We start from the raw sequence: 19,524 nt of genomic DNA on the forward strand, positions 1-19,524 counted from the left end.
GGCTAACAGTAATTATGAGATTGATTATTATTTACTGATGCTCAAACATAAAGCGTCCGTTTTCTTTGCGTCCCTATTACAGATTAAGAGTTTGAATTCATGGATGTCGGACTTTTTATATGAATTGATTTTTTACGCGTAGGTTATGGCTGACTGTTGGAAGACTTTCACTGAATCTGGTCTTGTAGCCGGGAAGTCCCCTGGATACCTGGCTTTGTGAATTAGACCTTGCTGGCATTTTGTTTATTGTCTAAACCGCAAATGCCGGGAATGACCTTGTGGGGCTCCCCATTATCGTGTTGTGCTAATCGCCCTTAGCCTCCATTAAACGTTAAGTGTTTTCGTGGCGACAGCGTAGAGACGATTATGTCTGAGCGGCGACGATTAGCGCCGCCTGAAGCACCTGCCCCCTGCCGGTGGCGTCCAATATTCAACACGAACCGCCAGCACGATATTGTGCACGGTGTGAGACATACTCTGATCGCAAACCACTCGGGGGACCTGAACTTTGATGAGCGCCTTAAGTATGGGCACCTTCATTTTGTTTTGTGACTTCGTCTCAATGGACGCCTCTTTTGTCCAACCAGCTCCAGGGACTTTGCTGTGTAAAGACCATCCATTTTTCGGGGATATTTGGCTCTTGAAGTAATTTCATTCTTGACAACTAGGTTTGTAAATCGAGATGTTTAGGTAGAAAGGTATATCGAGGTAGACTGTTGGACGTTCCACTGGAGCTCGACAGAACTGAAAACGGTCGCAGAAAAAAGCAGATCGTTACTAAACCTAACCGATGTATGGGCGTGGCTGATATGATCCCGTTCACCAATCATTATCATATAACTGATAACACTATCATGTTGATGTGTGTAAGTTTTATTCGATCGCACCGAGACATATGGATATCGTAAGACCAACTAAAGCTGCCCCCAAAACAATGCCGTGCTGAAGAATCCAACCGACCACCGTTTTCGAGTCGGGTTACATAACTCATCGCGTCACGCCCTTTTGTGTACACATTTGATCGAGGCTCTTGACTGAGCGACGCTGATCAAACATTACCTTTGTTGGACTCTCGCTTTCGTTCAGGTATCTCATTCTGTTATTTTTTGTCGCTGTCACTAGCTCGACCAGAACTGGTACGCGTTTGCCTTGAGAAGACCAGCTGCGCACCGTTCGACCCACAGATGCAAACAGTAAATCGACCCTCAATGCAATTGTTCGTAGGTTCCTTTGTGAAGGTGGTGTGGTATGCAACTCCGTTGGGAGAAATGGATTCCTTTGTGACTGGTATACACCCTGCCCATATGTCTTGTATGTGTACTCTGGTGACCCCTGTTGTGCATGCGATCTGTGCTCGTTCTGACAGATATATTCTGTGCTCATTTATAACAGGTGTCTTTGGTGCGTCTTTATGAAAGATGATCACTGTGTTTTTAGTTTTTTCCCCTTATTTTAAACTATAATTGTCTTTTCTTGTCATGGTGCGTCTGACCCTTTTTGCAAAACTACTTATTTTTGCATGCTTATTGCATATTTTGCGTGATTGCGCAATGTCTAATATAATTTGGTGTCCTAGAGCTAGACTTTCGTACGTTATGCTTGCTGACAGCAGACCATTCGGGGTTTCCCTGAAGTGTTTTTCTCCTTGGGGCACTGAGTGACATCATCCGACCGTATTCGTCGGCTGGTATATTGTCTGGCAAGTCTGACATTCCACACAGTCTCCGTAGATATGAGCGATTTATTTACATCGACCGCATACACTCGGAGAAAATGCGAGCAAGCTCAGGTCGTTACTTACACATACAGTCTCATCTCGACGCACTTACGCCGGGATGCACACGCTGTCCGTCCCAGTTCGCATTACCACTGATCACGGGATGAATATATAGACACGCAGTGTGTGGCCATCCACGGGTCGCCTCGCCCGGCTGCGGGTGGCGCGTCCCTCTGTCGCACGCGAGCGCCCTCAATAAATAGCTCGTGCGTGGTCGTCGAGTCGGCTGTGTCGATGCCCGTCGGTGCGCCCCGGCTGGCTGCGGTGGCGCTTGGGTGGCCGGCCGGCGGCGGCGGCCGTGTCACGGACCGGGTCCGCGCGGGCTCCGGCGCGTCGGAGTGGGCGTGCTAGACGGCAGGCGGGCCGCCAGCGCTTCATCTCCTCCGCCACAGATACACTGAAACGCAGAGGGCGGGGTCAGGTCAGGGTCGCGGCAGACGCTCCGAGGTCGGTCGGGTCGGGGCATCGCTCGGGGCATCTCTGGCTGTGTGGGTGTTGTGAGGCGGCTGATTTGACCGGAGATCGTGGTGAAGGCCAACGAAGACAATTTGTCTCTCCGAGTGTGAGGACTGTGCCGGTTGTGATGGCTGTGACTGCACTCAGACTACAGACAGACGCCATTTTAGGCACAGGAAGCGAGTAGCACCGATCGGGGTGCGGCTACTGAGCCTTGCTGATCCCGCACCGCCCATCTCCCGACCCGTGGAGCTGCCCTGTTATGGGCAGGGCGTCAGGCGAGCCAGGGTCATGGCATCTTGAGCGGATGGGGCGCCGAAGCGGGTGGTTTACCCACCCTCCAAACCACCGCCTGGGACTGGCGTAGGTCATGACTCGACATGACGTCGGCCTAATGTCATAACACCGCTATCACCAATGTCCTAACAAAGCCATCAGCACACGCGGCCTTTGAAACACTGCGGGCCACTGTTGACTGGTTGAGTGACTGCCGACTTATGGCGGTCTCAGCCCACCTACCCCCGTTCAACGCGCGACTCTCGGCAGCTCGGCCAGGAAGTGCCGTCGATGGGCGGCGCCCAAGGCTTCAGTGCGCTGCTCAAAGAAGCGGCCTGTGCTTGTCGAGCGGGCGTGGATCACCCGTCTGCCGACAGCCGGCTTTGTAAACAGCGACGCACCAGTGAAATCCGCTCCGACCGACATCGGTGGGAAGCCGTCATATCGACGCGGGAGAAGCCGAATGGGAGGATTAGTGTCTCTTTCAGTTGATTTTTAGGAGTCGGCTCACTGTTAGCGGAGACCAGTCTCTTGCACGCAGCTGCTGTGCGGTGCATTTGACAAGCATTTGTACGCAGCTGTTGTGCGGTGCCAATGGGACTCTGTTTGCAGCGGTGTCCAGTGTCAATGCCATGAGGCCCGGCGCGGCCCCGCTGCGGTCGCGCAGTGTGGTTCCCAGCAGTAGATAAGCGCACGCTGCAAATGGGCCGCACACCTGGCTGTGGGAACCATTGCGGTGTGGTTGTTTATCATTACAATGTGGACCAGGTAAATTAGCCGGATGCTTGAGATACCCATAAAATCCCACGGTGTGATGAAACAGCTGCAACCGAATCGTTATGGTCCGACTCGCACTGTGCCGCTTGAGGTCACGTCTGGACTCGTATTCAAACCACTTCAAGGCCGTGGAACTCTGAGCTTGTGGGAGCTGCAGCGACTGCAGCGGCTGGGGCAGCCGTGCAGCGGCGGGCTGCAGCCGCGTGGCCTCCCCGCCGAGCCGGGGTCGCCTGCCTGGTGGGGTCGTACACCTTGTGCTCGTCGCCAGCCTGTCCTGACGGCCCAGCGCCGCCGGCAGGGTCGCAGCCTTGGACATGGCGCGCCGCACCAGCCGGCACTGACGGCCGCCGTGACGTCATCCTCGCCGTGACGTCACGGTCAGCTGGGACCGGACGGCGCGCGTGTGCCGGTGCACGTATCTCCGTGTATGTGTTTGGTCTAGTTTGGTGGGCGCGTGGGCGGTACGCACGCGCCGCACCGGTCGGTGTGCGTGTCACCGACGGTGTCGCACCAGGGGGACCTCCTCCGCCTGACGAAACCGGACCGGCGCGGCGCGGTGCGAGATAGCCGGCCGGCCGGTGGGCCCGCAGCGGCGCGGCGGCCGCTCGGTCAGGGTCGGTGCGCGCCGCCGCCGGCGCCGGCCGGCCGCCGTGCCAGCCTGCGCCGCAGCGGCCGGCCCAATTCGGTCAGGGCTGGCCGCCGTGGGCCGTGTTTGACCGGCCGGCGTGTTTGGTGGGAACCCCGGCGAGTTGGCGGCACACAGGACGGCCGACCTGGGTCACCAGAGCGCAGCTGGTCTGCACCACCGCTGTCGGGCCGCACCAGTTCGCTCGGCCGGCTCAGACAGGTGACAGAACATCGCAGAGGCGCACGGGCTATCCGTCAGTCAGTGCTCGATCTATCTGCGGCTGACACTGGGTACTGCGGCTGTAACTATTCCAAGCCGTGGCAGACAATGACCGAGGTGTCCTGGGGCCGCCCGCCGCCCAGCCCATCAGTCCACCAGCTGTGGCCGGGCCCGGCGGCGGCGCCTGCAACTGGCCGCGCTGTCCCGTCCACTGTTCACTGTTCAGTCCCTCGGTCATGTCAGACAGCTGCCGCTGTGACCCAGCCTCGGCCGCTCCCCGCGGCGCGCCGCCGACGTATTGTCCGCCGGGACCGGGCACGGACCGACTGCTGACGGCGCCGGTTAGCCCCCGTCCGAGCCGAGACGGTCAGAGGGTGATGCAACGACTGCCTACCGCCCACGGCCGGCGGGGCGGGGGCGGAGGGCCGTGGTGGCCGCACACGACGTCACGGCGCCGCTGGGCGGAGCCGCGGGGCCGCCACGCTCCGCTCAACCCGGCGCCCAAGTGGCCGCTTCCGCCAAGGGCGGCGCTGCCGTGCGGCCGCAGTTGCGTGAGATGGAGGCGATCCGGCTGAGAGGTGAGCGGATCGCTGGCGTCACCGTCCCTGCCGCCGGCCGGCACATCCGACCCGGCGGCACGCAGCAGCCGACGGCCAGGTGCAGGCCGGCCGTGCCGGGCAGCGGGAGAGAGGGGCGTGTTGCAGGAACGTGACCCTTACCGCTGGGGTGGCCGAGCTGGATGGAGAGGTAGCGGTACGTGAGTGCCGGGCTCAGCACGATTCTGACCTCGTGTGAGGTATTTGGAAGGCCTGATGGACGGTAGCGCCGATGGTGTTGAATGCACGTCCAGCTGTGGCTGGAGTTCACGGTCACGGCCGAACACTGTTGTTTGGCTCGTTGACTCCCGAGGGACAATTGAGTAACCCGGCGTATGTGTGAAACTGTTAGGTCCCCACGCCAGATATAGCATACGCGTGTGACCGCCGTGAGAGCCTCCCACAACCGACCGCAAGTGTCCCTAAAGTTTAACACACTTCGCGCACATAACCCATCTCGTGATGATCAACTGACCGAGGACGTTCAACCCGTCACCTCTCATACAGGCGTGACCCGAGTCTGCACTCACCTTCCATATAGATGACGGTGAGAATCATGCCGAGGAGGAAGGACACGCAGAACGTTAGCGTGATCTTGAGCACGGACTTTGAGGCACAGCAGCTGACGGTCTGCTTGCGCGCCGCCATTGCCGCCTTGGCGTCAATGTACGTGAAGGACGGCGTCGGACTGAGTGACTTCTTCATCGGCTGCTTGGGCGTCGGCACGCTGATGGTTGTCTGTGGGGCAGAGGGGAGAGAGCGGTGTCAGAAGGGGGCGAGAGGAGAGCATCAGCGGGGAGGGGCAGACTCACAGTTCGCACACGCGAGATCTGGCTGGCTGGCGCGGCTATTGCGGCACGGGAGTAGTTTGTGTTATTGGAGAGTGTTGAAACCGGACGGGACAAGTGGCGGCGGCCGCTGATGACCGAAATGTTTGGCTATCATTGGCGCCGCGAACGGAAGTGTCATCAGCGAATTTATGTCGTAAGAGTAATTCGCTGGATTCGCTAATTCGGAGGACCTTCGCACGTTTGCTTTCAGGTTTTCTTGAGCTCTACGTATTACTCAAGGGATGCATGCGCGTCTTTGTTAGCACTAAGCGCTTTGGGGACCCAAGCATTTGAGCTCCATTACTCCCCCAGTCTCTTTCCTCTCCTCCATCTCTTCCCCTCCACTCTTCCCCTCCTCTCTTGCTGAGCGGTGGGGTCGAATCGTCTACCAAGGGTTCGGAATGCGACCTTCGCCGAGCCTTAGTCGGCTCTGACTGGTCCCACGTCACGCGAGTCGTGTCCGATGACACATGGTGACGCACGATGACACACGGCGACACTACCTGCCGGCTGGTGACACTGTCCGACCTTGTGTGGCACGTCCTCCGTCCGCTGATCCCCGTCTCCAACCGCTACCGACCCCAGTCAGTGTGACAGACGGAGCTGCCGGGTGGCACGGTGGACCGGGCGGCTGACCAGATCACGTCAGAGATCCGGCGACTCCGGGAAGGGTAGGAGGCCGGACAGGGTCAGGTCGGGTCGGCCGGTCACCGGACATACCATCTGTAACGGGGGTGTCTGCGGCGCGTGTTGTAACCGGCGCTCGCGGGCCGGGCTACAAGGTCGCGCCCACAACCACCCTCGGGAGCCGCCTCCGGACCGCCAACCGGCCGGCCTCGTCTCGCCCGGTCACGTGACCAGGCGCGTGCTGCCGACACGCAGTCACGTGGCCGGACAATAACAGTGACGTGTTCGAGAACGGTATGATCGACTACAAAGATTAGAGGCGGCAGCCCAGTCGGTCCGCCGCTAATATCTGATATGGGAGTAGTCAGCCGATGCTGATCTTACGCAAGGGTGTAGTGTAATATTATGGTCATGGGGTTACCAGTTGGATGTCGGCAAGCATCTTCATAGAATGGTTGGCAATGCAGTTCGGGTTATGATTTGATACGCAATGACTGATGGCTCGGCCTGACCGCGTTCATCCAATGCATGATACCCAGACTGTGACCCGAGCTGCGACCTGCCTGGGACCGAGCTGTGACCTGGGTGACCCTGCGGCGCCGCCCGGGGTCAGAGGCGGCCTGAGGGGCGCCGGGCGCACCCTTGACCTAGCGATGCTCCGTGCAGAGCGGTGTTGCTTCATCATACCACCACGCGCGGGTGAAGAAACTGCGCCGGCCGCCGCGCGGCTGGGGGGTCGTTGCGGGCTGGTCTGCCGGCGCGCCCTGTTCGCCCCTCCCGGCTTGGGTAACGCGTGCCACGGCCGCGGACCGCCGGGTCAGCCGCAGTCCGGCGCGGCCATCCGTCAGCCGGTGACATGAGCCGCCGTCAGCAGCGGCAGAACACGGAGCGGCTGAGTGCAGGGGCTTAACTAACCGACCGGTCCGGCGACACGCTGCAATATGTGTTTCCATTGACACATTGCAGTGCTCTCCTACTGGCGAGGGTCAGTTGTCACTCAGACCGACCTCATCAGTCCCCGCTGAGTGACGTTTTCGTCGGAGCGTGACCGGTGGCCACGGTCGGCCGACGCTGACCGTGAATCCAGCCGGCGGACCACACCCGAGCTCTGCCTCCGCCGACACGGCCTTGGCAGCGCGCGCTGTGACGCCGAACCTGCCGAACCCATGGCCGGCGGTGGCAGCGGAGTGTCTCCCAGCGGTGAGAGACCCGTTAGCCGGCGGCTGCAGCCGGTGGTCGGTCGGTCAGGTCTCCAGGGAGTTGTCGGCCCGAGGAGTTGTTTACGCACGCCGTCTGCGTGCCGCGGCTGTCCGCCGCCGCGTGTAGTACCGCTGATTGCTCCTGGTCGACTGTTTTTCTCCGGCCGACTCTGCAGTGCCGACCGGGCCTGCGGCTCCTGCCGGGCTGTCTGGTGGCTTGCTCTGCTGTCTGGTGGCCCGCCGTGCTACTCCCCGCGGCAGGTGCCGGTGTCCGCCTGCCGCGCAGCCCCCGCGGTGGCTGATTTAGGGCGATGTTTTGCCGATGCCGGCCGCCGCGGGCGGTGATCGGGCGTTAACACGTTGGTGATTCCTGTGTGGAACCCTGTCGGCGCCGGCGCTCGTGCTGATTGCTGCCCCCGGCGGCTGCGGCGGCTCGGGTGGCGCCCGCCGGAGATGGGGTTCACTGACGCCCTCGTGTAGGTATGTTACCGTCTGCGGTTCTCCAGTCATTGCGCAGTGATCAGCGTCGAGGGCGGACCGCCGCCAGCCACGGCACGAGCTCCGTCAGCCGCAGCCGTTTTCTTTAGCGCCTGTAGTTTGGGCAGTCAAGGTTCACTAGACCCGCGACATGTGACCGATGTATCTAATGAGGTGGCCGCCTGGCCTGAACTAACCGACCGCGATTGTTTATTACCAAGCCGAACTGTGAGCATTCACCCCTGGTATATAGCCTTGGACGCTCGCCCTTCAGTGGTCGGCGTCCTTTTTGCCCTTGGTTTGATGATTGGGGACACAATTCTGAGTAAAACGGGTCTGGAACGGGCACGCCCATGGTAAATGGTTTGAGTCTCTGACTCGTCGGCCGATGACCCATCTCAGTTCACTGCCACCCGGGTTTGGGTTCAACCTGCTTGGCTCCAAGTCTAACCTGTTTTCCCAAGCTGTCGCTCTTCAATTTGAAAACTGAACTATGGTCACTATGACGTCAATCATTGTGACTCGACATTAAATGTCGTTTACTGAGATCGCTCAGCAATACTAATGCTGTTATGTGACCGTCGTGACTGCATGTATCTTTATGACAGATTCGAAATAATCGACCCTAAGATCGAGCTATTCAGGAATATCGCTCCAGACATGCCTGCGCGCCGTGCACCGCTCGTATCCCAGCACAAACAGCCCCCGCCCACGTCTCCTCGTTCACTTACGAACAGTCCTCCGGTGGATGACGAGATGGAGTCGGCATCCTCGCTGCCCGAGCTGGCGCCGCCGCTCTCGGCGTCATAGTCTCGTGCCGAGCGCGGTCCGGCGGCGAACCACGACTGGGCGCTCTCCAGCTGCGGGTGGCTCAGGTAGAACGACGGCCGGCCCGAGGGTGCCGTCTCCACCGCCGGCACCGTGAAACCGGGCAGCGAGCGCAGAGGCTGGGGGCGGACGAGCGATGGGTCAGGGTGGGAGGCAGTGCTGGCTGGGGACAAATAGAGACTGCGGCTGGGGACGGACAGACGGCGGCTGGGGACGCACAGAAATGGACTAGCAACATCATAAGAGGCTAGATAGATGTACGAGTCATTACAAGGGGGACAAGAGATCAGCATTGGTGCGACACTCCATAATTGGTATCGATTGGTTTCACGTTCGGGTCGAGACAGATTCTCTCCACCATGGTAACGGGACGTGAAATTGTCGTTAGCTATAGCGGGAGATGGAATCCATGGTGATATGAATCGCGAAAAATGTCCAGAGCCGCTGAACGGAACACTGTAAGGGTGTCTGGATCGCGTTGGATACGTGGACTTTTTCGGTAGCCTGGCAACATATCGTGTGCGTGATGAAGGCAGGATATGGGACCAGGATAGAGCCGCCGATTCGGGTGTGGTTAACGTGAAAAAGTCTCAGGGTCATCGGATCCCGTGACTGGGCGCGTGGTGCTGCGGTGGGAAAGACCGCGCTAACGGGAGTGCTCTGACTAATGGTCTGATCCGAGGCATTTTGGCAGGTGTGCCATGCTGGATTTGGAGATATCAGTTTGTCTCGGAAACCTACCTTAGTTGAAAGGTGGAATATTGAATGATCTTACTGAAAAGGGCTGGTTGATCTGATTTTGGGGCGCGGTCTCATTATTCTCCGCGGCTCGGACCCGCCCCGACCGTGGCTCATCTCCAGCGGAGGGGGGGGGGGGGGTCCTCCCCCAGTGCGACTCAGCGGGCCGGTCTGCGCGGCCTGCTCCGAACCCGTCCGAGAGGCGAGACGGGCTCGTTATCGGCAGCTGCGGCGGCGGGCCGGCCGGTTTTTGTTGACCGGGCAGTAACGGTGCCCGGAGTTCTGGTGATGGGCGAGGCAGCGGCCTCTGCCGTCGGCGGTGAGCCCCCGGCAGCCGGTCGGTGCGCGCCGCCCCCCGCCGTGCCGGTCCCCGCCCGGCACGGCCGCCTCTGTCACCGGCCGACCTGCCCGAACAAAGAGCCACCCGGGTCTGCAAAAAGCGGCCGCCTCCTCGGGAGATGATGAACCGCTCTTGCAGCCGCCTCCGCCGCCCGCTGCAGCGTGTTGTTGCAGCCGCGCGCCGTGGGTGTGCATTCCTTTTGTTGCGCCAATATTATTTGTCACAATGATTGTCAAGTTAGATAGTTGCTGCTCGTGCCGCCTAACAGGGTTGTTGACATTTGGTGGATGAAAAATACGGGTCGACCGCTTTATGGGAATTAGCTGTGCCTTTCTCGCGCAGCTAGCAAAATACCGCGGCACGTTTCGGGTCAGGGGCCACGAAAACATGCTCGGCTGTGAAATGCAGCGGCGCGCGACGAATTCGACTCACGACGTTTGAGCTGGACGACGGTTTGGGCTGATCGGTTCCGGAGGTGAACGTCTGGGACTAGTTGACACTCGGTAGCGGGACTGGGGCCTGGGCTCCCAGATTTTACTGCTGGACAGGTAGACTGTCCCGCAGTGCATGTCGCCGGCGCGGCGCGGTGACTACATTGGTGGAACTAAAGCTAACACCGGGAACTCCATCGTAGCACAGAAACGTATCACGAGAACGGACACTGGCGGGCGCGGTGTGCCACGCGCGGCCGATTGACACCGCCTCACCTATTCCATAATTTCACCATCCGCTGATTGAACTTTTAAGCGTGTGAGATTGCCTGTCATTTACAGCTGACATGCTGGGAAGGCGGAACCCTCCCCCGGAGCGGATCTACGGTGCTCAAAACTGGCCCCTGCCTGTCCCACCGGTCCCCCAACCCGTTCACAGCAGTCCGCTACCGGCGACACACCGGATTCGGCTCAAGGCTGGACCAAATTGGGAAGGTCGGCTAATCTTGGTTTTCACCATAAAGCTGGGGATGGACGAAGGACGCTGGAAACGCGTTATATCGACTAGAGGAACTCCTTGCCGCACTGTGTGTGCGGGTCGCCGGGACCCTCGGATCTACGTCTGTACCTCTGGCGTCGATCCCCGTTCACCTCGAGCGCACTGCCCCCGCCGCCGGCCACCGCGCGAGTTCGGGGAGCCGCCGGCCGGGTGGGGGCCCGGCTGACGGCGGCTCGGGGACGGGCCTTGACATGCTTCTCTGCCGAGCGGTGACGAGTCGTTCAGCCAGCCGCGCTGCCGTGTGGCCGACTATCCTCGGCTGCACCAGACCTGGCCTGCTCGCAGGAATACCCTTATGACTAGGATGGCTGCCTTCGGGTACCGCTTATCGACAAGGAAAGCCGACGGCGGCCTGCGTAGCGCTCGGATGGTTCGCTATTACGATGCTTAATGCAGAATTACTGATGTCGCCCATAGCTGGGCGACTGTCCCGAGCCTGGCTTGGCTTTCCTCATTCGGCCCGACTGTGTCCGACCCGTCTCGAGTCTGACTGCTAGCCTGGGATTGTTCTGCAGCGTTTCCGGCCGGGCGGTCTGGCTGCATTGATCGGCTCCGGTATGTAGTGTACCGAGAGCAGAATTGTGTTTTTTTTTTTAACGGCGGCCGCGGTCGTCGACTGCACCCGCACAGTCAAGGCCGGGCCACCGTTTTCACTTTCGTCGGCGACTCGTCTGCTAGCGGCGGAGCGGGCGGCTCCGGTTGGAGATCAGAGTACCGACTGAGGACAGCTGGTCGAGTATCACCCCGCACAGTGACCGCTCAGTGTCGCCGGTGACCGTGACGATAACTGCTCGGCCCGCGGTGGCCCGGGGCTGCCCAGACTGGGCCAGAGTGCGGCCGCAGCTGATTGCTCTGAATTGGCGTGCGAGCCGACCGGGCGATGAGGCAACCGTCGGCCGCGATCGTTAACCGGGGCACCGAGGGTGGTGGTGGCGGGAGTGGGGCCGGGCGGCGGCCGGCCGCGCCCCTGGGCACAATGCGCGCGCTCTGCGGGCGGGGGCGGGCCGGCCGCGCGCTGACCCTCTCCTGGTGGCCACTCCTGTCTGGAGCCGAGTGCTTACGCGGCTGCCGCAGGAGAAAGCTCGGGGCGACCTGCGACCGACCGGTTGAGAAACGGCAGCGGCGGTGGCGGGGCTCAGCTCTCGCGCTGTTGTTGATGTGACGTTTTGTAGCCTGGGGTTCGCTATCGGTGTCCCACGATAGAGGTCCATCGAAGGGTCGCAAGGGGACCGGGCCTAGGGCCTTTGGGATTGGGAGTGTTTACTTTGTTGGACTGGGACATTACATACATACGGAGTTGACAGGTCTTTGTATCAGCGAGTGATTTATTGATTTGGCAAGCATATTGGCTAAGATCATGAAGTTGTTGCTTGTATGCCTAGTTGCGAAGTCTCCTTAAGTACTCGTACAAATTTGGTAAACCATTAAGTTTGTATCGGACATGGGCGTTCGGTATAAGCTCCAGATGTTCGGTCACACCTGTGGCGCTTATGTTACTTCTACGGGTCAACAGCCACTCACCGTTCCCTCTCGTGAGGTCCACGCCTTGCTGGGAGAGCCGCGTGCCTTGTCCCTTCCGTCCATGGTGCTCGTCCGTTCGTCTGCGTGCGTGTGTGTCCTGGGCTCCTCTCGGCGGTCGGCGCTGGCGTGCCGCCTCTCCGTGGGTGCTCTATCGCAGTTCGGAGTGAACTCTCAATCAGCACGTTGGCACGCGCACAAAGTCCGGCGCTGGACGCTCCAACCACCTCTGTCGGCCGTCCGGCGCACACTGGCGCTGAACTCCGCCGTCACCGCCTGGCATAGCGGCGCGACCGGCCGGCCGGGCGGCCCGACCCGCGCCGGCGGCGCCCCCTGGCAGCCTTCTCGCCGGGACGGCGGCGGCGACCCGACCGTGACGATACGCCTTCCCTCTGACCGAGCAGCAGCCTTCCGGCGGTAACCAGGACACTCACACCGGGCTCCGACCTCCGGCTGACCCAGCGGTGACGTCACACAGGTCACGGTCGACTGGCGTCACCCGGTGATGACCGGGCACGGGGGTAGCGCCCCTAGGTCTTTTTGTTTGGTTGGTTGTTTGAAACTCATTATGCAGGCTCGTGGCTGGTGCGCACTGCACATTTTGCGCTGTTGCACGGTGAATAGGCCAAACTAGCACGTCATGCCGTTCTTTGGCGGCTGAGGTGTTGGTCAAAGCGTGACCGATGAGTCGGTTAGGATGTGAGGGGACGGTAGGGGCGTCGGTCAGTCGGGACGCCGTGACCGCCATGTCCGGTCACGGAGACAAGGTCAGATTGTGACACTGCTCTGACTGTCGCACGGACACACACACCGTGACAAAGAGGGCCGCCGGCAGTCAGGGGCGCACCTTGACCTTGCGTCGACGGCGTCCCGCGCCGACACCGGGTCGGGTGGCGATGTCACAACCGGAGCCGGCGCCGGCCTGCCAAGGTCGGGGCCCTCCCTGGGGGACGAGCAGGGGCCGTACCGGGCGGCGCGCCGGCCGTGAAATCGCACCGGTCCCTGCACCCCGTCCGCTGCCAGCGGCGCCGCCGGCGGCAGAGGGGACAGCCGGCCGGCGCTGCAGGACCAGTGACCACTGACCACCCTTTGACAGCCTCCGCCGCGCCGGCCGGTCGGCGTGACCTTGTCCCCGGCAGAGCTCTGCCGGGAGGCACCGATTGCGCAGGACGGCGGATTCTGCGCACCGTGCCCCAGCCAGCCAGCTGGCCGACCTCCAGCGGCCTCGGACAGACAGCCCTCCCCTCTGCCGACAGCCTTCTGAGGACGGGATCCCGGCTCATCCGCCTTTTTGTCAGGCCGCCAATAAAGCAGATCCGTATTTTTACCGACAGCTGTTTAATAGCTATCTCGGCAGTTTGATTAGATGTTAGTATAGTGCTAAGTAGATTGATTCTAGTCGGTTTTTGGCCGAATATATCACACTAGCGGGTGCTGGTGTTGTCCTTGCCCTTGGCAGTTGGCAACCAGGGTGCACTCACTCACTCACCGCTTCTCTTTGCACCTGGCTCGCCGCAGCAGGCCGGTACAATAACTCTGATAGCGCCGCTGTCCGTTGACCGTTCGCGTGGGAACGGCTCCATGTGAAGTTTTTGGCTCGGTGTGATGACTGGCCGTTTTGTCTGAGCGGGGTCATTATCTGCGTTCCAGTCTGGTCGCTCTCTGAGCCGCCGGCCGCAGCACCTGACACCGTCGTGCCTGTCCCTGTCTTGCGCCCCGTCCGCCGGTTATTTTGCAAGTAGGCACGTTTCTGATAACGTCGCCGTGTGTCCATGAATCGGAGAGCCTTCAGTCGGCCTGACTGTAATCCGGGCGGTTTGGGCTGATCCTCTGAGCCGTACCCACCAGCCCTGACCTTTCCCAGGTAGCTGTCGTGGCAACTCAGGTACCTTACAATCCCTTGTAACATCGTCTCCATGCTGCAGCTTAGCTGTGCCGTTCTTCAGTTTCTCTGGTATCGGGCCCACGCTGTGCCATATCCGGCTGAGTTGCTGCCGAGCCGCCCTCCCCCAGCCTCGGTCAGCCGCCCACATTATCCCCGGTCTGAACCGCCCCTCCCGCCGCCCCGGTCTGACAGTGACCTTTCGTGTCCGGCCCGCGCTGACCGTGAGCCGCGCGTGTGTGTGTATGTTCGTGTGTGTTCGGGCCGGATTTGCCGGGGCGGCGGCGGTTCTGAGATGACTGTACCAGGTGTCGGTCGCCGCGCCCCGGTCCGGCCGGACCTGGGCGGCCTTTGCGCCCGCCAGCCGCTATTTGCCACCGCCAGTGTTTGCAGCCGATATCTGATGGAGGCCGATCCGGCAATGGGTGGATTATTTGAACCGCTCCAGCAGCGATTAGATTTCCTTGAAAGTGGGCGGACCGCAGTGTTGACTGAAACGAGGGCAGATACCATGGCACTTTCCGGGCAAAGCGTGTCACTTGGCGTGGCACATGGCGTGTTGCACAACACCACCCAGTCCGAGTGGTCAAGTGGCCGTGTTTGCCCCAGTAACCTGCAGCGGTCCTGTGAGGGGTCTCATTCCGATCGCTGCGGACTGCTCACGGGCGAACTGTCCGTCAGGAAGTGATGAAGGATTTGTATGCCGCCGGCTGGAGGCGCCCTTGTGTGCCGCCTGCCCGCAGCTCACTGACCACGCCTCGCTCCGCCGGCTGACGCACCGTGAGCCCGACTTCCGCGGCCGGACACGTCCGGTTCCGCTCCCCCCCCCCCCCCGCCTCTGTCTCCGCCCGGAGCCGGGGTCGGCGGCGGCGGACCGAGCCCCTCCGGCTCCTACTGCACCGCCATGAGAGACCGGGGTGGTGAGCTGACACCCCGCAGAGTGGTGAGCTGACGCTTCCTGTGACGGCGTCTTTTCCTGAGCGGCTTACTCCGCTACCGGTCCGGGTCTGAGTGACCCATTTGCAGCATTGACGGCGGATAAGCCGATAACTCTTCTGTCCACTCTGTCTGGATCAGTCGTTTTCAGCGTCCGTTTGTGGCCTCGGAGAGGCGGCGCTGTCGGCTCGGCCTGCAGCGATGATCCCCGTTCTTTGACAGCGGCGGCCGGCGCTCTGCAGACCGCCCCGTTCCGCGGTGTCGCGGTCTGCCTGCTCGCCCGGCCGCCGTGCCGTCGACAGCGGGTCTCCGGCGGCGGTCGTCGACCCGGCGCGGCCGATTCCCACCAGACGAGTCGTCGGCCCGGCTGTCGACGGCTCTCGGCAGCTGACAGCCGGCGGATTACCGTCATTGGGAGATGGTGCGAGCCGACACACGCACATACCGACCATGCGCCGCCGGCCGGTTCTCCGCTCCGGCCGGGTGGCAACGAAGAGTTGGTGAGAGTCGCCGGGCGGTGGTCACTGATGATGGGCACTGAGCGTGCGGATTAGCAGCGATAGAGACAGCACGGCGCGTTTCCCGTCCGATGATCCCTCGTTTCCCGGAAAATTTGCAGTTGGACGCGTTCGGTTATGCAGAGTGAACCCCGAACAATGAACACAGGTATGTGGTATGCAATCACTTCACCACATTTTGATCGGGGCGATTTTTTATCGAGGGCAATAATTTTAAATAGAAAATTACTGCAGAGAACGACGACACGGCTAAGATGTGGCATTTAAATTTCTTATGCTATTTTAAGTGATGCTGAAATAATATCAGATACCTGTGCGTAGTTTACATCTAATTAACGTGTCTCCGTACTCATCACTGTGAGGTATGCTGCAGCAACTAATGGCTTGTGCAAACTGCGCAGCGCAGAGGGATTTTATTATTCAAGGCAAAACTGAGGCATGGCGAACGCCAGTATTGATACTTCGCGCACTGCAAGTGAAATGTGAAGGCACAACTACGTGATACCCACGCCCAATCTTAGATCGCTGCGATATTATATTTGTATATTTGTTGGCTAAGCTGGCTGAAGAGAAGAGGTTAGCAGCTTGGACCGATGGGATTTGCGCGGCCCCCCCAGCGAGGACAGGTCGTACAAAATCACCTGCAAATTCCTGATTCAACGGGATGATGGTTTCAATAGCTGAGGTGATGCGCACGATATATCCGACGTTTAAGTGACGCTGTTTCACCGCTGCTTTGATGAGGTGGGAGTCGCATTTCCATTTCAATCAGTATTTCATGCTTGGGGAAGTTTTATGAAAGATGACAGCGGACCCATTTTCGCCTTTTTTGCTGTTATTTGAGGGATGTTCTTTTCCTCCGCCTTCGCCGGTAATGTCATTAGAAATCTACAAGGAAATAATAGTTCTGCATGGTATGCTGCTTTTGTTTTTGAAACTAGTGTTTTTGTAACTGTTCTCACTGTAGAAGTGTTGGGTATTGGAGCGCCTGCGAAATGACATGGACGCCATGCGCCAAGGTATTTCTGCACCCGATCCTCGAGTCATACCTGCGAGCCGTGTCGATGTTTTCCCTAGACCGGTGGGGCTGCCATGAGCTGAATCACAGGTTCGCCAGTCTTTGCAACTGCAACCTCCACCAGGCTATCAAATGCTGAAATATGTTGCTATTATTGAGATGACAGCTAAAATATTTCTGAACTTGAGACATTATCGAATGGGCGCAAAATGACCTTTGTAGTCGGCGCGCCCGAAAGACCCAATACACGAACAAAAAATGAAACATTGAATAAATGTGTTTTAAACGGAGAGTTCAGAAGGGTATAGGAGCTCCGAGATCACTCAGTGGAGATAGATACCGACTCCTCAACTCCTCGTGAAAACCTTACATCACCCATCCCACTCCTGGATGACTGGTTGAGACTGTTATAACGCGTCTGTCGTGTCGGCGCCGCGCCGGAACCACGGCTGTGGCGGCCGGCGCGTCGAGCCGTGACCCGGTGGGACGGGGACGGGCCGGGACCGTGTCTCCGGCACGGTTTTTCCGTGACTGGCACCGGCGTGAGACGGGGTGTCGGGAGTGGCCGTCATGAGATGCCTACAGTCGTCAGGTGGGTCTCAGTTGGTATTGGTAACGATTAACAAGCGAATGCCGTTCCAACTCTGATATGGTGGCGCGCTCAAATCCTAATCGTTATCACGATGATGATTGGCGCGCGTTCAGCAGGTCCTTGTGTTCATGTTAGATGGCTACTAGTTAGAGTATGAAGCTAATCAGCTTCACTTGGAGATCCAGGACACAAGCTATGGGATCTTCTACTGGAATTTGTAGTCAGCGTTCTCCTCATATTGTCCATTTTTATCGGGAAAACAAGACTCGGCAACTTTGGGCATGTCAGCCCTCGTGTCTGTGTACCAAGAGATCAGCCGGGATTAGGTCGGTGTTTATCCGGTGAACGGGAGGCTGTGTGCATGCGGTTACAGATCAGGGCGTGTTTCAGTTATCCTTTTGTCTGTTTTTTATTTTGGCGGACCATTCCCTTCCGTTTCCGGAGGGGCTCATGCTCCACGGATCTTGATTTCTGCGTCTTATCTTGCGTTCGGTTTTGCCAAACAGCTATTTCCCGAAACTGTCTTGAGCCTTGGAAGGTGTTTTGAGGCCGCATAGAGATGTTATGTAAGGTGTATGCATGTTACTTACCACTTTTTATCATTTCTCAAACGCCATGTGCATTATAACGGTAATGTTCATTTTGGCACGTAGGCTGAGATCAGAAGTTCTACTGAGCGCAACCGAGGTTAACATTTTCCTTGTATGCTCGCTAAGTATGAAGTTTATTGCCATCATCATGCTTGTTATAACAATGGAACCTCTTTCGGGAGCGGAATTCTCCGATACATATTCTGTTATCTTTGGCTTTGTCATATTATCACCTTTTTGGAAGTATGGGTCCTGCTATCTGCTTGAAGTTCGGGCTGCTGGTGCGAACGTTATACCTCCTGAGCAGTGAGCAGGTCTTGTTCGTCGGAATAGACTGCCTCCCGTCCGCTGACTGGCCGGCTGTACCTGTTCAGGGGGTGCCGCTGACCGGCCGCGGCGCTGAGGTCACAGAGTCGGCGGCCAGTCGTGAGCCGCGCCAGCAGAGGTCGATCCGACCCTGCACCCTTCCCACTGACCACGGTCTCACCTCTGTCCGTGAACTTGGCAGACCACCGTGTTTGTGTATCAGCCTCGGGTGGAAGCGCTGAATAGACGCCCTCGATTCTGTAAGGTGCTGGCTTCCCCCAGCAGCACACCATATATGGTTCGGGTGGAGGAGGTGGTCGGGCATCTGGCGCTGAGCTGGTATGTGCACCTGGTTTGGTCCGGCCCACTCCTTCCCATACCCATCCGGGCATCCCCGGCGGGCGCGCCACTAGCCGTGCCCTAACATTCCTGGGCTGGCACTGCCATTGTTGTCTTTACATCTTGTGCCAGGTACGTACGCTGTCCCCACACTCCGTGCCCGGCTTCAAAAAGTTCTAGGCCGCTCATTCTTAAAAAGATAACATGTTTTTCTCGATTTCCTAAGCAATGCTGACTGCAGAATGACATCTAGGCCAACATGATGTAGTTTGGACAATTTACAACGTATGACTGATCTGTCCAATGCCATCTTATGTCTCCTAAACTCTGATCACGCTCGGCCGGATAAAGCGTGCTATGATAAGTTGGCGAGGCCCGGACTCGTGTAGAATTTGCCCTTGTTGCATTGGGGGATTAATTATAAAGTTCCCTTTTCGTCGGGTGGTGTGCCCTGGCCCGTGGCCTTACTTTCACAAGCCAGGGCGTTTCTAAGGGGACTGGACGGGGTCACTGCAGAATGCAGAAACCAGTCAGACCTTTTGCTGCTGAATGGGCTCTGGTGACCGGGAGGCGGGCTCCTCGCGGCGGCGCGGCGCGGCCTAGGAGGTTAGGCAGGCTGCAAGTGAGCCGCTGAGTTAAACGAACAGTTCTGCAGAGTACTGGAATCAGTCGGAGCAATATCCCCGGTGTGGCCTGTGCCAGTGTTGATATACCGGCCGCCCGCATTTCGGGTGGCGCTCATTCCAGCAAATTACTGATTTCAGTACGACATGTAACCTGGTGATCTGACACGGTAAAGCCCCCATCGCTGCCTTTTCGTCAGCCAGTCGAGGGCGGAACTGTCCCGGCGTCCTCGTCTGCCATACGCGCCTACTGAGCCGCCTGTCCGTGGCCCGATCGGGGACGGGGCCGCCTTGACCAGTGTAGTGACCTGCCTGTGTCATGTTACAAACTCACCTCGCCATAGCTGGATGTTTAACCTTCGCCCCAGTGGGGGGGGGGGCATATGTTACCACCCTGTCGCGTTTTTCGCGTGTGAATAAAAAACCGCGGCGCGTAACGCCGCG

At 59.1% G+C, this 19,524-nt stretch overlaps 2 protein-coding genes across 7 annotated transcripts in view; one reads left to right on the forward strand and one right to left on the reverse strand.

Moving 5' to 3' along the window:
- The window catches only part of LOC122380890 (nuclear migration protein nudC-like), a 72,953-nt gene that overhangs the window by 8,939 nt on the left and 44,490 nt on the right, over positions 1 to 19,524 (forward strand). The window lies entirely within an intron of this gene.
- Positions 1,728 to 13,370, reverse strand: LOC122380892. The gene is made up of 4 exons (XM_043364484.1): positions 12,280 to 13,370; positions 8,594 to 8,809; positions 5,260 to 5,467; positions 1,728 to 2,174 (listed from the first exon to the last, which is right to left on the reverse strand). Exons 1-4 carry the CDS (start codon positions 12,340 to 12,342, stop codon positions 2,152 to 2,154), a joined length of 510 nt encoding a protein of 169 aa, XP_043220419.1. The 5' UTR covers positions 12,343 to 13,370; the 3' UTR covers positions 1,728 to 2,151.

The sequence above is a fragment of the Amphibalanus amphitrite genome, unplaced genomic scaffold, assembly GCF_019059575.1.
Source record: "Amphibalanus amphitrite isolate SeventyFive unplaced genomic scaffold, NRLGWU_Aamphi_draft 000109F_arrow, whole genome shotgun sequence".
Lineage (NCBI taxonomy): Eukaryota > Metazoa > Arthropoda > Thecostraca > Balanomorpha > Balanidae > Amphibalanus > Amphibalanus amphitrite.